Source organism: Ciona intestinalis, unplaced genomic scaffold (genome assembly GCF_000224145.3).
Source record: "Ciona intestinalis unplaced genomic scaffold, KH HT000070.2, whole genome shotgun sequence".
Lineage (NCBI taxonomy): Eukaryota > Metazoa > Chordata > Ascidiacea > Phlebobranchia > Cionidae > Ciona > Ciona intestinalis.
The window spans coordinates 37,159-57,938 of NW_004190392.2; the positions used below are offsets into that span (position 1 = coordinate 37,159).

General features: G+C 32.9%; 3 protein-coding genes and 1 long non-coding RNA gene across 8 annotated transcripts in view; 1 reads left to right on the top strand and 3 right to left on the bottom strand.

The window, feature by feature from the left end:
• The first annotated feature begins 324 nt into the window (after positions 1-324).
• On the top strand, positions 325-1,349 carry LOC104266533. The gene is made up of 2 exons (XR_717600.3): positions 325-684; positions 740-1,349. It is a non-coding gene; the product is annotated as an uncharacterized LOC104266533 (long non-coding RNA).
• On the bottom strand, positions 1,203-10,465 carry LOC100176263 (lebercilin). 4 transcript variants are annotated; one of them, XM_018815385.2, is made up of 16 exons: positions 10,145-10,464; positions 9,766-9,845; positions 9,466-9,569; positions 9,183-9,320; positions 8,767-8,893; positions 8,361-8,524; positions 6,762-6,899; positions 6,023-6,428; positions 4,969-5,090; positions 4,708-4,765; positions 4,584-4,648; positions 4,104-4,256; positions 3,051-3,162; positions 2,586-2,746; positions 2,280-2,382; positions 1,203-1,834 (listed from the first exon to the last, which is right to left on the bottom strand). In XM_018815385.2, the coding sequence occupies exons 1-16, from the start codon at positions 10,288-10,290 to the stop codon at positions 1,728-1,730; spliced, it is 2,184 nt and encodes a 727-aa protein (XP_018670930.1). In that variant the 5' UTR covers positions 10,291-10,464; the 3' UTR covers positions 1,203-1,727. The 4 variants fall into 4 exon arrangements, with proteins under 4 accessions (XP_018670930.1, XP_018670929.1, XP_026694079.1 ...); XM_018815384.2 differs by having other exon boundaries at positions 2,586-2,749; XM_026838278.1 differs by having other exon boundaries at positions 1,217-1,834; positions 2,271-2,382; positions 2,586-2,749; positions 10,145-10,465.
• Positions 10,466-11,194: 729 nt separating this feature from the next.
• Positions 11,195-17,501, bottom strand: LOC100178583 (tyrosine--tRNA ligase, cytoplasmic). Its single transcript, XM_002129242.4, has 16 exons — positions 17,280-17,501; positions 16,893-17,008; positions 16,729-16,805; positions 16,257-16,403; positions 16,037-16,116; positions 15,601-15,742; positions 15,055-15,138; positions 14,703-14,783; positions 14,101-14,193; positions 13,645-13,780; positions 13,394-13,479; positions 13,084-13,225; positions 12,681-12,781; positions 12,124-12,323; positions 11,683-11,824; positions 11,195-11,422 (listed from the first exon to the last, which is right to left on the bottom strand). Exons 1-16 carry the CDS (start codon positions 17,366-17,368, stop codon positions 11,312-11,314), a joined length of 1,827 nt encoding a protein of 608 aa, XP_002129278.1. The 5' UTR covers positions 17,369-17,501; the 3' UTR covers positions 11,195-11,311.
• Positions 17,502-17,756: 255 nt separating this feature from the next.
• LOC100178633 (protein OSCP1-like) overlaps positions 17,757-20,780 on the bottom strand; it is a 38,585-nt gene continuing 35,561 nt past the window's right edge. For both annotated transcript variants that reach the window (XM_026838282.1, XM_026838281.1), the window contains one exon: positions 17,757-19,335. In XM_026838282.1, coding sequence (XP_026694083.1) covers positions 18,219-19,325 — 1,107 coding nt within the window. In that variant the 5' untranslated portion in view covers positions 19,326-19,335 and the 3' untranslated portion in view covers positions 17,757-18,218. The remainder of the gene's footprint in view (positions 19,336-20,780) is intronic.

Below are 20,780 nucleotides of genomic sequence, written 5' to 3' on the forward strand. Positions count from 1 at the left end.
TTGGAATCGTTAGTGAAAAATATTTACCTCATTGGAAGCGTCCATGTTATTCGTATGTTGTACCAACGTCAAAAAGCACCAAATTAAAGTCTTTTGCGAATAGATTTTGGCTGTTAAAATGAGAGTTATAAACAACAACATACAATATTTTAATTGTAAATGCAATTTTATTGCTGGGCGTTTGACCTAAACATGGGCATATTTTAAAAGGCCAACATATTTGTTTGTGTTATGATACGGCATACACACGCGGCAATACAATCATATCAGGAAGGTTTTAAGCGATCAAATACAGTAAAAATAGAACTATGATTCTTACCTGTAAAAATGCGAAACGTTGCTGAAATTAAATAAGTAAACTAAAGATTTCCCAATCGTAGACAGCCTGTTAATCACAAGATCCCAAAATCACAAGACATTGATCACGAGACAGAAAATGACAACACCGTTGCGCAATACATATATAATAACCGTGCGGTGGTTCACCTGGTACTCAACTGTCTGGCTGTATTTTAAAGGTACGCCGCTTTTACGCAAAACTATTCATTTTTACTGAAGCTAAGCGTAGAGTGACGATTTTTGAGTAAAGAGAATTTGTCTATGTATTATATCTGATAGTTCAACAAAAATCTCTTGCAATTTGGTTAGGATATTTAGCGAATTTTTCACTTCATCTTTAAAGAGGTAAAGAAGGCATTCAGGTTTAAGTAGCTTTGGCTAATTATATCTTATCATACAGCTGAATTCACATGTAAACAGATGTTATAACACTGCTCGCTGGAAAAATTGATTTGAATTGTTTAAAGAGGGAAAAAGGAAATCACGTTTATTAGTTGGTGGCTAACTATATCTTAACATACACTTGTAATTAGGTGTAGGCCTACACTGCTTGTCTGCAAAACTGGCTAGAACGATTCAATAACTCAAGGGTATTAAAACATGCAGTGCTTTAAGTTTAAACCACTTAAAATGTGCTTTTTCACAGCATAATACCTGTATTACACAGCCAGCTTTTAAACTGATACTCTTTCCTATGCATTTTATCCATGTTTTAGCGACTGTCATTTTGCTGTTGATTTTCTTCTCTTCGTGGTTCATTCATTTGACCTTCGCAATCATATTCGAAAGGAAAATAAATATTGTGATAGTATATAGTTAAACACTTTCGCCCCTTTAGATTAAACATTTTTCTCAAAAAACTGTTTTCTTTATAATCTAGAAAACGTAGATATATATTTATTACATCACAGAAAAACTTAAGTTCAGCAATCTCGTAACCAGGTCTCACAGTTTAACACTAAAACAGAATTTTTTACAAAAATAGTGGAAATAGAATTAAAAAACATAAATAAACAAAAAAATGATTAGTTTTTACTCAAGGAGTTATTATGCCATTTAAAATAGGAATTAGGTTTGACAAAAAAATGTAATTAACAGAAAAAGTAACTTTTTGATGTTTACATAAAAGTTTTCAGGTTTAAAGGTATAAACAGTATTAAATAAGAATACAGTACCATAGTGAGTTTGAGGTAGCCAATTTGTGAGTTATTTTTGTAAGTTTTATAACGATTATTATATAAAATCCAGACCAGTTTTAACAAGTTTAACTATATTTTTAGTTTTTAATGATTATCATACAAATTCCAGGCCAGTTTTATCCTGTTTATTTGGAAAATAAAATATTTCAGTTTTTGTTTGGTGTGATGTCACAAGGCATGGTTATGACATCATAATGTCAATTCTTCGATGTCATCATTACTCGGCGCCGCTTTTACAATTGGTGACGTGTAAATATTTCCAGCTCTCTGATTGGACGGTTTTGCATCGCCATTACCTGAAACAAAACACTGATTGGTTGAAAAAAATGAACTTTTTTTGGTTTGGTTTTATAATTCCTAGCTTTTAAAAAAGTTACTCAGCATAGGATATGCCCCTTATAGTGTTTTGTCTGCCATGAAGAAGGCAGAGTATTTCTTGATAAAAAAGTACCCTGTGATAAAAAATTACCTATCCATGCATCATGGTTTTCTAACCATGCCTCAGCAAAAGCCCCGTATACAACGGAAAGACATGTTATACACCTCTACCAATGGGCTTGCTAGAGGCTTTGCGCTGCTACTATTATGGTCGCATGCATCCTTAGGCAAGACACTTAACGTCAATTTCTCTGTCCCAGTGGTCACTGATGGGTTGTATAAATTTTCAGAGACACATTATAAAAAATCCAAAAAAAACAATCACCTAGAAAGTTACATTTTTTCAGTACATACTTTTCTTACCTTGCAGTGAAGCAGGCATGACATTTTTCTCCCATGGGTAACCAGAATGAACCGGTTTTGCTCGAGGTGTGGTCTTCAGTTGTGACGACTCTCGTACGAACGACTAAAATGAAAAATGGTACAGTGCTATTAATAGAAAGAGTTTATTTGTAGTTAATTTTTTAAGATTAAAATTGTTTAAATGTATAGGCTATACAAAGATTTTAAAAAGGCAAACAGAACTAACGTTAAAAAAAGATAAATAAAAAAAAAAAAAAAAAAGGCCCACAAAAATAATAAAAACTATAACAATGTAACTGCCCTAACCTGTTCTGGTTTTCGTTTTTGTTTAGCTTGTCCAGGAAATAAGTTTGCGAGCAAATCAGATTCTGGCTTCTTAGATTTCCCAGACACCAGATCCAACATTGGTTCGTCCGATTCGGAACCAGACGGTGAAGCTGGTTTCTTCTGGTGTGTTAAACTACGTGCTGCTGGTTTAATATGGTGGTTAGAATGTTTTAGATGGTTTTATAAGTGTTTAAATGGTGTTTTTGATTTCTTTGCGTGTCTAATGGTGTTTTTTTATTTTATTGTGTTGTAACTGTCATTTTTTGGTGTTTTACTGTTCTATTTTATACTTTTGATGGTATTTTTTTGGTGTTTAAATGTGCTTTATTGCATCACAGTACCACTTTATCAGTTTTAATGTACTTTGCTTTTAGACAGAAGCACATTTAAAAACAAAAATTTCACATTTTATATGTTTACATAATAAAAACATAGATATCTTACGTTTCCTCTTGGGTGGTGCGATCGTTGGAGCATAACCACCGAAGGTCAACTCAGGGTCAAGCTTTTTGTTTTGTTCTAAAGTTGAAGGAATTCCGAGGTGCAAATTCTCAACCTTGGATTTAAACATATGGTTTATAATTATAGGTTGTTTTATTCTATTTTAATATAGACTTCTGGAAAAATTGACACCAACTTGGAAATAAGATTTATTTGATAATTTTCCTAAACTTGTAAAAAAATACTGCAAATCTGACCCTGATCTGGTGCTCACAGAGTTAAATAATTCTTGTGTAAAGAATTACAGTAAGGATAAGATAACAATTGTACAACTGTATAGCGCCAGCAGTATAGATCATTACTATTTTTCTCAACTTAAGTTATCATTATGTTATGTATCTTTCTACTACACCTAAATTGGGGGTAATGGACCATCATTCCACAATGACGCACTAGAGACCTGGCTCTGGCAGAATAAAACAACCTAAACTAAGACTAAATCTAAAGCTACATAATACATATCTATTAGCTAGCCTATCCGATCTGTAACTGCCTGTAAAATACCTCTTTTGGAAACCTGTACAATTTCTTTCCCTTCCTAGGAGATTCTAAACTGCCCTGTATATCGTCATACTGGTATTCTGATGGTAGTAATAATGGTGTGTCCTTACATGGACTATCTCGGATATAAACTGGTATTTTGCTTCGTAATGTATTGGGCGATGCCTAGAGATATAATGACGCAATATGGTGTATAAATTGTGATGATATAATTGTTAGTTTATTGTTGTTTTAATGAAACCTAACTTTAAATACTACAGCTGATTATTTTTAGTACAGTGCCAGTCTAGCTCTTTTGATAATGAGCCAACTCTGGCTTATATCTCAGGTCCCCTAGTGGCTTGGTAAAAACCTCATCCATATAGAAACTTCATAAATAAAATTTAAATTGTGTTTTAAAAAACATTATACTAAGAATATCCTTAATTCACATGTTTTGCCTAACTAATCCATTCAAAAAAAAGTAAAAACTAAGAAAAGTCCTGTTTTTCTTACCTTTGGATTTCCTTGGTTACTGTTGTTGTTGCTAAGCAACTGTCGTAATGAATCCTCGTTTTTCTTACCAGTAGGTGTTCCTATAGAGTCATTCTCTTCAACGTCTTTGATTTTAGCAAGAAGTGCTGCCTTCTTCTTTCTCTCTTCCTCCATCTGAGAGAATTGCGAGAAGAAGACATTAAATTTAGATAGGTTGTAAAAAGATACTTTTGATTTTGAAACATTTAAGTAATAGGAGATACTACTCTATGAGGGTGAGGTCTTCAGTGAAGTACAACTGAGACCTGGGATATAGACTTATTGGTCCCAGTCTATTCTATGAGGGTAAGGTCTTCAGTGAAGCACACCTGAGACCTGGGATGTAGGCTTATTGGTTCCAGTCTATTCTATGAGGGTGAGGTCTTCAGTGGGGCACACATGACTATGAGACCTGGGATGTAGGCTTATTGGTTCCGGTCTATTCTATTCTATCATTCCTACCTTTTTCTTTTCCATTTCCAGTTGTTTTTCTTTTCTCTTTATTTCCTGAGCAACACTATTACCATCTAGGAAAAAAAACAGCATTTTAAAATATTAAATAATAAATAGAAAACAAGCAACTAACTTGGTAAAGTATGTCCGTTTTGAGTTTTGTTATCTTCCACTTGATTGGCTTGATTTTCCTGGAAAGAATGAATCTGATTGGATAGTGCTTACAATTTAAATTAAAAATAATAAAAAATACAACAAAAACATAAAAAGTAGAAAAAATACTGAACTTTATTTTTTAAATGTTAAATAAAAAATGTTTTAGAATATGGTAAAACGTTAAAACACAACAGTTTTAGAATTTTGGCGGATTTAAAATGGGTGTTATTTTACTTACTTGCGCAGCACTGGGTGCAGTGTTCCCAACGTTACTTGATTCCGAGATGAAAGTATTACTAGGTGTGATCATAGGTGACTCAAAATTAGCAGTGAGAAACACTGACTTTCCACGATTTTCATCTGAAATATAAAGTTTATGCGATAAAAGTGAATAATTAAAAGTTGTTTTGTCCTTGAATGGTGGGGCAACGACAGTCGTTATACACAGGTGTTCTGGTTTATACACCTGGTGCCCCTTTCGAATTATATTTCAAAAAAAATGCCGGAAAATTTCATTCAAATTTATACTATTTTTGGTATAACCCTATTCTAGTTTATTCTGTAATAGCTTTAGTAAGACACACTTGAGAACACAGGTTTAAACGAAATTTACAGCCAAGGACTTAGACAAAAATTGAGAAAAACTCAAAGTGCGAAAAATTCTACAGACATCCAATTTTTCTTAGCTAGGGCCTATATATAACTTTAAAACAAGTATTCTGCTATCTACTGCCTGCCAAACTTAGGCACATATTAGATAATGCATTAAATGAAACAGCCATCTGCTGTTATGGTTTATTTATTATTAAATATGCAGGCACAGTACTATGCATATTTTATGAACTAAACCCAAATTTTCATGCATGTATAAAGTATAGAAGAATGTATAATGCTTAATAAAACTAATCAAATATGTTTTCTTTCTGTAAAAAAACGGCAAAAACCCCAAATACTAAACTGTTTTAAATATGTTCTATTTTAAGAAAATGTTTTTAAGCAAGACCCTGATAATTATGTTTTGCATCGAACATAAAAATATAATCGTTTCTATTTTTTTGTAGCAGAATCAAGCCTTGGACCCATATACACACTGTGACTGGGCTACAGAGTTTTACGATTTAATTTAACAATGTTACCTCAGGTTATATTAACTATTTTATTATAATATATATATATTAGTTAAAAAATTGACAAAAATATTTTTGTTTAAATTTTTGTGGATAAAGGATTTTGTTAAAAAAAGTAAAATGTATATTTAAAAACCGAAGCGAAATCGATAACAATTGTCTTACCTTCTTTATCTCTCCAGTCACTTTCTTTACTTGGTATTTTGACACCAGCCAAATCCTTAGAAATATCCTGAGTTATCGGTTGTTTAATATCCATTAGTGTCGGACTTTTTCCATCTGGAGATCTCACTGTTTTTCGGAAGTCCGTCGCGTTGGTCATTGCTGTACTAACTGGGGGCCGAGATTGCACTGTTGGTGGGGTAGGGGTACGAGGCTTAGGGGGTGGGGCTGCTTTTTCTTCAGTAGGGACCAGGGGTAAGGGTGAGGGGTCATGTTTTTGGGGGGCTGGTTTATCCTGAATGCGCCGAGGGCTCAGAACGGCTACTTTTCCGGAAATAAATGATTTTTCAGGACTTTGTTTAACACGTAAGGCGTAGATGTTGCTCACTTCAAGCGCTCTTTCTTTTTCCTGAATTATAAAATAAAACTATTTTTAAAATATTCGAATACTTAAACCCATAGGGGTAAGGTTAGGAGTGCTTAGGGTGACATATCACCCCTACTTTTGAAACATAGATGACATCATATGTTTAACACTACAGTTTTACACCTTTCAACGACTTTTACTTGTTATTATATGATTTAAAAAAGAGCAGAGCTAAAGTATACTGCATTCACCATATTAATCAATGAGGTTCCCTATGTTTAACCAAGAACTGCATTTTAACGTCGCCCAAACTTGTTAAAAAATTCAAATAAAATGACGCCTATGATCACTTATAACCTTCAGTATATATTATACTTTTAATTTATTTTGCATTATTTGGTATTCTTCATGTAGAACATCCAATCTGTCCTTAGTTTCCTTGTGTTTGCTTCTCTCACTGTTGATCTGCCTCATATAACTACTGGTGGATAGTTCAATCTTTTTCTCCAATTCCTAGAAAATAATATTGTTAAAACAAAGTTCAATGTGTGTAACGTTTTATAAATATGTTGTAAAACTAGTAAAAGTCTTTGGTTTTAAGTGTAAATTTCACACAGTAATGTATTGGTTGTAAATTTCACACCATGTTTCATACATTGTGTGGTTAAGTACGGGGTGTTGGGTGTAATTTCTACTCCATGTTTCATGCTACCTATGGTGTTATGTGCATATAAAACAAGTTTTACTGTTTACTTTAAAATTATTTAAAACCATTCAAAAATTTACACAAAAACCAAAAAATTCGGCAATTTTCTTAGCGAAACCCCTTTCCAAATACTGGTAAACACTTTCTAGGAGAAGAAACAAACAAACAGGCAGTTTAAGGAGCTACTTGAGGACAAAAGAAACCACGTGTTTTGTATCTATTCATTTCAAGTGGTCCATTACTTTGGAAAGCTAGCGAAGAAAAAATTTGAAAATTTTAAAGAGTATATATATTGTAAAGGCCTACTATGTGCAAAGTTTGGTTGTAAAGCTGATAAAATAATTTTTTTGAATTTAATTTTGAATAAAACTTTTAAAAATGCAATAAAACAAATTATGGTGGTTAGGGGTGACAATTTTTGAAACAGGGGTAACAACATCATATGCTTTGCACCTAAAACTTTTATCCTGCTGTTAAGTGTCTAGGCTAAACAATCAAAGCCAAAGAAAAAAACTAAATGCATTTATTCTAAAGTCTAAACAATATGAATAATTTTTATTAATTTAAACAGAAATATAATATGTTCACTGCATATATAGTACTGTAAGAACACTGGGTTTGAACTGGAAATCCATGAATAAATGATGGAGGTATTGTTGTGTAAGCAACCATAGATAATGCTATGTTACTCTACTGTGATTGGGTTTGTATTGTGACATTATAACAGCTACTGTAAGCTAACAATGCCTTGAAAAATGACCTACTAAAACAGTTTCAATCAAAATTTCAAAGAAAAACATGATAAATTAAAAAATTAGAAAAAAAATCCCCACAAAAAATGTACCAAAATCTTTAAAAAATGTACCACAAATGTTACAAATACCAAATATTCTTTAACTTTTACAACAACTAATACAAAAAAGTCTTTCCGCCTGGCGTTTGGTACAAATACCAGCTGTTATTTTAAAGTTTCCATGATAACAGCACACAAAAATCACAGTAAGACAGGAGCATAATAGAACACCAGACAGTTTCTTGGCACAAAGAACAGTTTACACTGCTTGACAAAACATATTTTGCAGGCAGGGTCAGACCTGTCTCATTTCAAGCACAAAATTAAACTGACAAAGTTATAACAGATGGCTAATACAGTCTGAGGTTACATTGAATATTGATTTAAAGTGATAAATCACTCAAAAGCGTTTGCAACACCCCTTTTTGTTATGTTTAGGCCAAATTTATACATGTATACATACAAAGTTCCACACCTTATTTTTTCGTTCTGCTTCATAAAGTTTGTCCTCAGCGGAAGCCAGTTGCCTTGCTAACTCCGATCTTTCACCAAGTTTACGATCGTATACCATCTTCTTTAATCTCTTTAATGTGTTCTCCATTTTTGTCATTTCATCGTTAGTGTCTCGTAGTTTACCCTCTGTGATGTCATACTTAGGGTATTTATTCAACATATTTAGTATGAAAAATTGCTCCAACCCTGTAGTCAGTAAAGGGTTGTCCAAATTGTCGACCATACTTAAAACACCAGACACACATAGTGGATAATAGACTCAATTCAAATGAGTTTTCCAAGAAGTCTAAACAAACAAGACAATTAGCTGCCTACATGATATTAATTTTAATTATTACATCAATTATTCAAAACATTTCCATTCTTACCCAGAACTCTTTCAGTGTCTTGACTTTTCCTCAGTCTAGCTTTTAACACACGTTGTTCTTCTGAATGTTGGCTTATTAATCTTGGAAGGTCGTTTTCTGTATCTTCAAATCTATGTAATGCTTTTTCCTGTAAAATACAAGTTTTTCCCCTAAAATAAGCCTTGTTTTCTCTGTAAATTCTGCAAGTTTTTCAGACCTTAAAACCATTAACAATCACTGTTTTGGAGCAATTGCGGTTAAGTGTCTTGTCTAAGGACACATAATATTGCAAAATTTGCAATCAAAGCAGGTAGCATCGGCAAGCATCGAACCCGGTACTGTTGGGTCACAATGCTGGTGCCCAAACCACTGAACCACAGTGCTGGACTTTTCTAGTTGAGATTAAAGAGTTAATCTTCAAATTACAGTCCTGTTACCTGTCTGTGTTGCAATGTTTTAAGTAGTTTATTTTCCTTGAGAACTTCATTAAGTCTAGATTGCACTTCTCTTATTTCATTGCTTAGAACGTTTATACGATTGCGTCGCGCTGACATCATTCTTGCTGCTACTACATCCTAAAGAAAGGTAATGAGTTGAGGCTTATTATTACTAGTACAGTCTATTCTATGAAGGTAAGGTCTTCAGTGAGGCACACCTGAGACCTGGGATGTAGGTTTTTGTTTCCAAAACCTATTATCTATACACTTGTCATACAAATACCTTTGTCCCTGATTTTCGTTTTGCATCTTTAGTAAAACTGTTTGACCTCCAGCCAAGTTTAACCCCCGCTTTCTGTGTTCTTCTTCTCGGCTCACTTTGTGCGGCTGTAAATATATGTTATGTTATGTTTAATACACAATTATTGGGTAGGCCTATCTAAAAATTCCAAACTTTGTTAAGTGTCTTGACCAATGACACATACACCAGAAATGATAATAGTGTCACTGCCAAGCCTAAAACCCATTTTTCGGGTTACCAGTGCAAAATACTTAGGGAGTAAATGTTGTTATTTTAACTTACATTTTTTCGCACTGGTTACTGTTGTAGAAGAATCATCTGTGATGCTTAATTTCTTGACATGTCTCCGCTGCTGGTGGCGTCTAAAACAACCATACAATATATAAAAACTGTATGAATAAGTATAATTGCTAACTTTGCCTCAAACTCAAAGGCGTTTTTGATTTGTATGCAAATTGTAACGAATACCTGCACAAAAAAATGAAGAAAATCCCCTTAAAATAAGCACCAACAAAGTTACATACATGGTAACTCCTAATATACTACTGACACGAAGTGTATGAAACAGAAACACACAGGTAAAGATTGCCCTTGCTTCAGCAGAAAAGATAAAATAAGTTACATTTATTTAAATTTTCAACAAAAAGGGCAAAGTTCTTACCGGTTGGCCTTTTTTATATCTTCATAACTAGACGTCCTTGAATCGTCTTCAAAATCTTCTGAATATGTGGAGTATGAATCTTCATTATCGGATGAGTAAACCTCGGACCGCTTCTTGCTTTTATATCCAGAGGAGTCGTAATCCATTTTGTTTTGCGACAATCGTCACAACGATAAAGATGGCATCAGATTAATAGAAGTTTCCAGAAAGTATGGTTTAATTCTTGCAAAAGCGGATAATTTCGTTAAAGTACCGTACTTAAAGTTTGAACAATGTTACAAAAAGTTTAAGAAATTGAATGTCTGAAAAAGCATATAAAATGAAACTGTAACATTTTAAATATAATAACGTAACTTTTAGTGATAAACGCGACATATTCTATATGCCAGTAAAGTATATCAACCATAATATTGAAAAACTATACGAAACACGGTTTTCAATCCAGTGCAAAAACTTTCTATTTAATAGCACGCGCTATAAAATGCTTTAGTCTATATGTACAAGCTATAGCAGAATACAGAATCTTTATCTAGATCTGAATTTGGGTTGTAATTCGAAAATGCACGGTTGTTTACAGCTTTTACGAACGTATACCTATTTCAAAGAGTAAACTCAAAAACTAAATTCCGCACACTTTGTTGCCAAGGCAAGATAACACTACAGCTTGTGATGTCATAATACCGACAAAACCTTATTTCAAGCGGTTCAACTTATTTTGATACTTTTTCGCAGCAATTTGGGGAGTATTTACCTCGCTATAACGAGTGGCCTCTCTCATCTGTGACAAAACTACATTCTTTTAGCCATTTTATAGGTATTTGAATATAAAACGAAGTTTTTGTGACTTGCACTATGGCGACTGTTAGGCAAAATAGTATTTTATATTCTAAAATCCACATTTAAAACTAAAGAACAATTTTGATACAGCCAAATTTGACAACTCATGAATCACTATGTTGAAGCAATTACTGCTAGTAAGTCCAAAAGACAGTGACAATGGTAGGATTAACTTGCTTTGAACCTTGAAAAATATAAACAAACAGTCAAAACATGTGTAATTGCACTTTTTATTGAACCAATTCTTCTACAAATCCAACCGCAAACATTTCTTCACCAGATAAAACACAAACACACTACCGAGACCAAAACAGGATAGTTATCCCACAATTAACTAATACTAGAACCACGTAAATTTGCCGCTGTTATTGACCCTTTTGACGTAACAATATTCTTCCCTTGCCACGTTGCAATTCCTTCTTTAGTGACTAATAAATCAACCTAAAATATAAAGTTAGTTACAAAAATATAATTAATGAGATAACCTTATTTAATTATCTTTGCATGGTGAAACAAGGACAATCGTTAAACACGGATATTATGTTTCATACACCTTATGCCTGCCTACAAAAACTGACAGTTTAAAAACTCATAAACTACTGTGTTGGTGCAAATGTCATTAAGTGTATTGCCCAAGGACACAGTCAACATAACACCAATTACAAAATACCGACATAAATTACCGTCTTTATTTAAAATACCTGAAGTTTTTCCCAAACTTTTTTCTTTGGGTTCAACCTTTCATCTGGTGTGACTTGATTCACCCCCTCAATAAATACTTTGTCACCTGCAGTGGAACCTGCTGGTGGGTCAAGTGGTTCTACTTCTTTGCTTGTTTCAGACCTTAAAATTATGTAAAACATATATAATGTTGCTGTCAAGCATAGCATAGATTGTAAATAGATCTTCTAGCAATTTTACGGTAAAAAAAGAAATGCAAAATATCCTTTTTAACTATTGTTTTGCTGCGAATTTTCTTCTCTTCGCTGTTTTACTTGATTTAACTCTGCTGTGTACTCAAGGAGATAAAAAATTGTTATTTTATAAAAATAGTTTATGTGATTTAAATATTTAGATTCTTATACCAAACCAAATATAATAAACTTTTTAAACCAAAGACTCTCATACCAAACCAAACTTACTTAATACTTGCACATAGCAGCATAGCTTGCGATTCAATTCCCCTCATTTTTTGCGGCTTCAAGTTACATAAGCCGATAATCAATCTGCCCTGTAGTGCCTCTAGTGGTACAAGACCAGCTAATCCTGACACGACAGTTCGTGGACCACTTTCTTCACCAAAGTCAATCGTTTCAAGATAAAGGGAGTCAGCATCTGGATGCTGTATTAATACATTTGAATGAATGACATTTGAATGGATATAACTTGTTTATTTCTGTGTGGCAGGGCATTGACAGTCGTTATAACACATATGTTCTGTTTTACACCTCGTGCAAGATTATGAGCTACCACATATGTAATTTTGTGAGTAATAGTTTTAGGGATTTCTAATTTGTTGTGTATGGCTGATATTTAGACAACCCATTAGTGACCACTGGATTGGAGCAGTTGTAGTAAGGTGCTTTGCCCAAGGACACACACACCTACAATAGTAGCAAAAATTAAGTCTTTTAAACCCGTATTATTTTAGTTAAAGGCAGGCACCCTAACAAACAATACAGTGGTATAACTATCTTACTTTCTCTGCTTTAATAATTTGTCCAACCCTCAAATCCAATCTGTTAGGGTTTAGCTCATCAGTGTTCGGGGTTGGGGTGGATTTTGACTTTGAGGAGGGTTCTGTTGAAAGTTAAGTTTAAGTGTGTGGTGCATGAAAGGGAAATTTAGAAACACAGAAAAAATGGCGGTTATAAAATCATAACTAATTAAAAATTATAAAAAATAGAGGTAAAATAATCATAAAACAAAGGCATACCATAAAATAACTAAAACTCTTTATAGCATAAATAGCATAAAATAATTAAAACTCTTTAGTATTTTACTAACTTTTTCACAATTTTAAATATTTAGTCTCATACCAAAAATGAAAATTGATTGAATAACAATGTTATTTTTAAATACAAAACTTAAATATGACTTACTGGTTTTAGTTTTCTGTGGAGGTGGGTAGGCTTCTTTGGTTAATTTGATAAGTTCTGGGTTTTTAAATTCTTCTTGAATTGGTTGAAGCAGTTTGTTTATTATCACAACTACCGATGCTTTCAAGTCACCAGGGTGGACTGCCTTTAACAGAATAAAAAATGCAAATTTAGTATAAATAACTTGAATAAAATATTTATTCAAAAATCGCAACTATTTGAAGTGAAATAAACTAAAATATCCAGTTTTTCGTATATAAAAAAAAAGTTTTAATTTAAGTAACTGAAAGAAAACAAATGTATTTTAAATCACCTCTTTTGCAAAATCATCCACTAATTTCTCATATTCGGTGTAATTGACATTTCCACCGTATTCCTCTTTACGTACAATCTCAATCTCTGGAATATAAAATTGCAGACATTAGGTGCAAGATAGGATAAGTCTATACTGCATTCTCCACATTAATCAACGAGGTTCTATAATATACATTTGACAACTATGGTTACAGCATTCAGTAGTATAAAAACTTGGATTTAAACAACTAAATGCAACTTTAAAATTACCTCCAAGTATTGGGAAGACTACAGACTTTACAAATGAAAGAACTCCATTGTTTTCTACATTTCCTGGCTCACAGAAAGCCTTTTTCAACTTTCTTTTAACAGCGGCTGGGTCATCGAGGAGATCAATTTTAGATTCCTAAAAAAATATGAATTAAGTTCACTTTTATTTAATACTATGTTGGGGAAATGGGATAAATCTGGCCTACTTCCCAGGGACCATGGTGTGCATGCCATGGGGCCTCACCTATATAGAATAGTATTTAAATAGAATAGAGTATATATATATAAAGCTATGTAGAAAATTTAAAAACACTTTTACAGAGTTACCTATACACCAAATTTCAAACATTTTTACACAATTTAAAACGGAACAGTGTCATCACATCTATCTTATACAATATACACATCAACTTTTTTGAATAGTTTTACAATATTTGAAATGTAAGACCATCTTACCTCAACAGAAGAACTCATCTTGGTCCCAGTAAGACCAGGGACCATGGGGTTCATAAGATGGATTCGCTTCGTATAACCCAAAGCTGGCATTGCCTGAAAATTAAAATTTTAAATCAACTATATATATAAATATATACATATTATAACACATTGTGTATACATATATAAATATATATATTAATGTGTTATAGGAAGTACCAACATGGTAATTGAACACGAAATAGTTAAGTATAGACTATACTGCTTCAATTAACAATTACAAGTTTAAAATATGTATTTACAAAACTATTTCAATGGAATTACTATAATAGTATTGGTAATATGATACTGTGCTTAAATAAGGAGGAATTTAAGAGGAAGTGTATTCATATATGTTGTTGCTGCCAGGACGTATATTAAACCATTGTGTAACTGTCCATATTGTAATAACAGAGTGTACAAAAGTAAATCAAAATTGTATAATATATATATATTATATAATGTACTTGTAATGGTTAAAACAAAAAGCATATAATATACAACTTTAAATATGATGATTTGAAAACGTATGGTAAAAAATTTTATTATAAAAAAAAGCAAAGTAACGTAAATGTTATTTTTACCTTTTCAGCAAATGTGAATATCTTGCGTTGGTCAACACCACCAAACTGTGCGTCCACTTTTAAATATTCTTCATCTAAAGCCTGGTTATGAAACATAAAACATTATATATATATATTTACCAGGTATAATGTATTACAATGTAGCTCTTTCAGTAAAAATGCTAATTTTATTCGGCATTTCACAGGGCAGGTATACCCGAACAAATTCTGCACTGCATTAATAATCAGTAAACATTACAACCAATATAAATTTTACAGGATTGTGTATCTACTTATTCCTATCTTCCCTGCATTTTATAAAAAAAACAAAAACATGCATTAATAAAAAATGCAAAACACACAAAATGCACACCTGCAATCCAGGGTAGAGCAAACCACTAAGCAACGGATGTTCAACTTGTTTAACAACTTCAGCGCCAGCTTTTTTAGCGTCATGCTGCAAAAAAAAGGCAAATAACGATATATTTACAATTGTGGTTAATATTTACCACTATGGTATTTAGTATCTATATACTGACTGTAAGGATAAGAACTTGTAAAGTGGTAAATTAGTGAGGTAATGTAATTCTTAATAAGACCATTTTAATTAAAACGCAATGGTCCAAACAAGGGATTAGCCTTTTAAAGTTAAACTTTTAATAAAATTCCCCGAAATTTTAGGCAAAACATAAATTTTTACAAGACTTTCTAAAACCATTGACCAAAATATTTCTGCAATTGCCGTTAAGTGTACTGCGCAGGAAAACCTACGCCCACAATGGTAACAGCTCCAATCTGTAACACACAACCTCTTGGCCACTGAGCTGGACTAGAGTTATCCCAAAAAATTAGGGGTTTCATTGTTACAATTTATTTGTTACTAAAAACGTTCAAATTATTTGTAAAAAAATGCGCTAACCTCGGTTACAACAGAAGAAAGTCTGTAAACGTCCAAAGTATATTCTCGGCTTAGTTGGTAGTCTGTACCTTGCACGAACTTCAGTTTTTCCAAGGGAACACCAATGGAGCGTAGCATGGCTTTTATTACATGCTCGTAATACCTTGGGAACAAAAATGGAGAATTTTAATTAAAATTTTAAAAATACAACATTTTTTATTAACTATTTTATATACAAAATTTAACATCATTTTAATTTTTGCTTAAATACATTAGAAAACTATAGCCTGTTTTCCTAGGCAATACACTTAATGGCAATTGCTCCAACCCTGTGGTCATTATTATTATTATTATTATTTAAAAATCTCTTTTTTACGAAACATAACATCCGTGTTATAACAACTGTTGCTGCCTGCCACACAAAGATAAATAAATTTAATTCATTTAAACATCCTACTTGGATCTAAGAACCAGTAAATCCCAGGGTGCTTTCATGTTGTCTAAATAAGCATGCAAGTCTGCTAACAAGATTGTCACCTGTAGAGCAAAATTAGTTCAAATTTAGATATTTTAAAATGAGATAAAATGAAATGTCAAAGTTATAAAATATTTAGAAATTAAAAAAATGATTGCCGAAGACAAAAAAATCAACAAAAAATATTACAAAACCACCGCACCTCACAACCTGCTTTAAGAAAGTCCCCAATTTTTGACATAGGTACAAAATATGCAACATGGGGTTTCCCTGTAGTAGCTGTACCCCAGTAAACCTTTAAATCTCGTGTTTGTAGAATTTCTGTCATTTTGTCTTCTCCTAAGACCTCCTATGCATTAAAAACAACAAATATACGTTAAAACAATCGCCACGAATGAATAAACGTAACTTGCTTTGTCCTTAAGTGGCCGGAAAACGACAGTCAGTAAAACACGGGTGTTCTGTTTTATACACCTCCTGTCAGATTTTAATCTACCATGTATGTTACTTACAAGTAACCATGTATGTTACTTACAAGTTACCATGTATGTTACTTGTGGGTGATGGTACAATAGTTAGCACGCTTGCCTTTAGCCCAGAAGTTACAGGTTCAAAACTCGTGGCTGCTACTATTGTGGGTTTCATTTAGTTATGGTTTTAATATAAAGCATCACCTGCAAATTTCTGGTGATGAGTGACTTCTTTTCCTCTGGTGATAAATGTTGTTGAGTCGGCATTTTTGATGATGTGCCTAAAACATGGCACAGTGTTATTTTCACTTCAAAATAACTAATACCGAAATGATAGTTAAAATTTTGTGATGTAATTCATTACTTACCTGATAATTTTGTGGGGAACTTATTTTTTAATGTTTCTGAAACTGTAAGATGAGTTTTCCACCTTTTTAGATGAATTAGTTCTGCTGGCAACTGAGATGGCAGTTCAGATAAAACTCTGGAAATAATTATTTGTTTTTTTAAAAAGATGTCCCTATAGTCTGGGATCAAATAAGTCTACATCCCAAGTCCCAGGTGTGCCTCACTGAAGACCTCACCCTTATATAATAGCATAAACACCTCCAAAAATAATCACCCACAAAGCTTAAGCAGGCACAGGGTGTATGAAACAGAACACTCATATTATAACAACAGTCGTCGCCCTGTCATGCAGGGATAAATATGTTCTATTCATTCATTTATTGATAAATTGAAACAAAACTTCTTACTTGTAATCTTGTGCAGTAGGGTTCCAACCACCTAAGTAACTCTGTCTTGATAATAATTTATTCAACTCAATAAAATTACTAGCGGACATTACCTTCTACAGAATACATTTATGGTGAAACTACAACACAGTGCTTACTAACAAGTAAAAGCTAAATTAATCTAAGAATTCTTGGCCACATTTTGGCTCACATCAATAACTTGTATTGACATTTATTTAACCCAATAGTTTGGCCATTTAAATATATAAAGCAATAAAGCATATATATATATATATATGTGTATTATAAAGTATAGGTATCAATTTATCATACATATATTAGCTGATTTATAAAAAGTCAAATGTAATTTTAAAAAATGTAAAAACATTAAAAAAAAGAATTTGCTTTACAACAAATAAAAAAAACTGTAAAACATTTCCAAAATTTTAAACGTTAATGGTTTTGAAAATACTTGAAACGTAAAAAGAGTTACAAAAAGTAATAAAATAATATATTTTTAAAACTTTTTTAAACGTTAAACCCATTTGTATAAAATGAATTAAAATAGATTTTCGGGCAGTACCTATTAATTATGAAAGTACCATTGCAGAATAAAAAAATGATAAAAACAAACAGTGGTAGCAGATAAAATTTAACAGAAAAATAAAAATAATGAACTATAACTAAAACAACAGTAAAATAATTAATACTAACAATATTAGCCAGTAATCCGAATATGAGACATACAGTCTTTTTATTCTGTAGAATATATATGGTCCTAATCAGGTGTGTATTTAGGGGGGCAGGGGGTATTAAAGCATACAATAAGTAATAACCATGCTAAATAGGCCTCGCATCTGGTTTTCACCCTTAAAAAAAAGTTGTAAAATACAGTTAAAAATACATCCATTTGTAAACTCCTGGATACACATGGTCAAAATCTACTCAAATTGCAACAATTTAAAACGAATCCATAAGCGACAACAGGTCTTCTCCTGCGCTAGTTTTACTTGACGCCGAAGTAATTGTCATCTCGTCAACTATTTGTGACAACTCCTCTCTGCCTGTTCTTTCCGCTTTAATGGCAATAACATTATGCGTTGGGGTAGAATTACTTGATTTTGGGGTAACTGGAACAGTTTCGGCATTCGTAAAAAGCTGCAACTTGAAGTCGTTAGAAGTTGTGGGCTTATCAGAGCCTAGTAGTTGAGCTAGTAGTCCTAGTTCAGCTTTGGCTCTTTTATGGCTTTCTTTCATTGAGCTGGAGGCACTACTGTCAGTAGCAATCATATAATCAGCATTTCCGCAGTTTAGATACACATTGGTGCCAAGCAAAGTGGATCTTTTACCACCTATATCATTAGAAAGCCCAAAAATCGGGACGTTCGGCGTAAATTTTGTTTCCGAGTTGAAATTGACCACTTCTCTTTTTTTTCCTCTGAAAAGTTGAATAGTGCCTGGAACATCACTGCCTTTAGAGACTTCTCCAGATTTTTTGATCACAAATCGACCATCTTCGTTTTGTACTTTACCAGTAAGATATATTGAAACTTTGTTGTTAATATCTTGTAAAAATGCCAACAAGCATTGGCGAATCTGTATATACTCAAACGTAGAAAGAGACCCATATGCTTTTACCAAGCCATTATAAACATAATGTACTTTGCTCAAAATAGCTGAATTTCCTTCTATAAACTTTAACACAGAATCCAGATGATTTAGTGTCACATGTAATAGACTATATGGGTCTGGAACTTGAGTGACTTGGTATTTAACAGCCATAACCATCAAGTCATATAGTTTTTCCATGCTCTCAGAATTTACTCTCATGATTGATGAATGCACTAATTTACTAAACATGTTTCTCATTGCTTGTTTACTGTATAAATCTTGAGGTTTCATCATTTCTTTAAAGAGTTGGGGGTTAAACATAGTCGAAACAATTTCTTCTATAACTTGCGTAGACCGATCTTCTGCGATGTTTTGAGCTTTTAACCGCTGGTCAAGAACATAGAGCATTTCCCCGCCAAGATTATAGAACAGAATTGGTAATGCTTTTGAAGCCATGGTCTAATTACTGTCAAAAATAAGTAAAAATACAACCTACACCATAAGATATACCTGCTGTTTAATTGTAGAAATACAGTTAATGGTTCACAGCTCACACATAACATAAATTGTATTTATCCTTTTAAATACAGCAATTTATTAAAACAGCAAAGAGGTGGGAACTATAGCAGCAAAACGACAGTTGTTAAAAACACTTTTGAGTAAGAGTTTTTCATTAAAGTGTGGCTGTTAAACCTACAAATAAAAGTATATACATTTTCCTATGCCAAGAATACGAACTAAATATTAAAATAGCTACAATACTGTTTCTAGTCCTATTTACTAGGCCCCTACAATAAATTGCATCATTCTATACTGTTTAAATCGTAACTACACACGTTGTGCCGATATAATAACTTGATAATGCATAGGGAGTTATTAATTTTTAAAGTAGATCTCTACCTCTGCTTAACGGCTAAAGATATCTAATTTGTTTTGACAGAAAGTGGCGCTATAGAGTGTTTTATTTACCGCAAACGGGGTCTGCGTCATTGTGATAGTGTTGCTGGACCACAGCATGTTCCACGCTGACGTAGGTGACGTAAAATATGCGATTAGGGCAATGTCAGCATAAACGAAAAGATAACATGGTTTTTCGTACGTTAGCTTTGACGCACGTGATGTAGGTTTTACATCAATATTTAAAAGATTTTTAAACATTAACAATGATTCATTACATTTCGTGACAAGAAGTGGCCATTACGTTTCCAGACCACCCATGCTACATGCGTTTAATATTTTATAGCTGCATTTATCAGAAACCTAACACCCTTTCAGTAGTTCAACAAGCTCAAAAACATTTGGCTCGAAAATAATAATATTTAGTTGAAAACTTACGAAATCGTAACTCTAACTCAATGAGGTTAAAGTGTAATGAGTTGAAACGTGACGTATTCGCGACTATCTTGAGTAATCTAGAAAACCTGCGAACGTACAAGCCATTGAATATCGCTATCTTTGTACAATCTACGTATACTTAGTTCATGTTTAGCGAAAATATAAGTTGCAACCGCATTGCAGCGAAGACGTGTTGTTGTTTAGAGTTAACTCTGACAGTACCGGAGAAGGTTTCGTCAGTGACTGACGTTCATACTTCGTAAACTGATAGCTGCTTTTAGGAACTATGCGAATAAATATTTTGCATGTAATCAAGGTGACACGTGCTGGCATACCGTTTGGTTTTATTGGTGCTGTTTAAGTTGGACTTAATGACGCTGTTTGATAAGTCGCCATTGTGTAATCATGTTTTAAAAGTTGGAACAACGTATGCGTACAAGACACAACATATACAGAGGCCCATACGCACTTCAAAATGTATTGGCCTTTACCAACATAAAAATGATTCAAGTTACTTGGCAGTCACAGTAGTTCTATAAATATTCCGAGTTTACTATGAAATAAGACGAAAAAAGA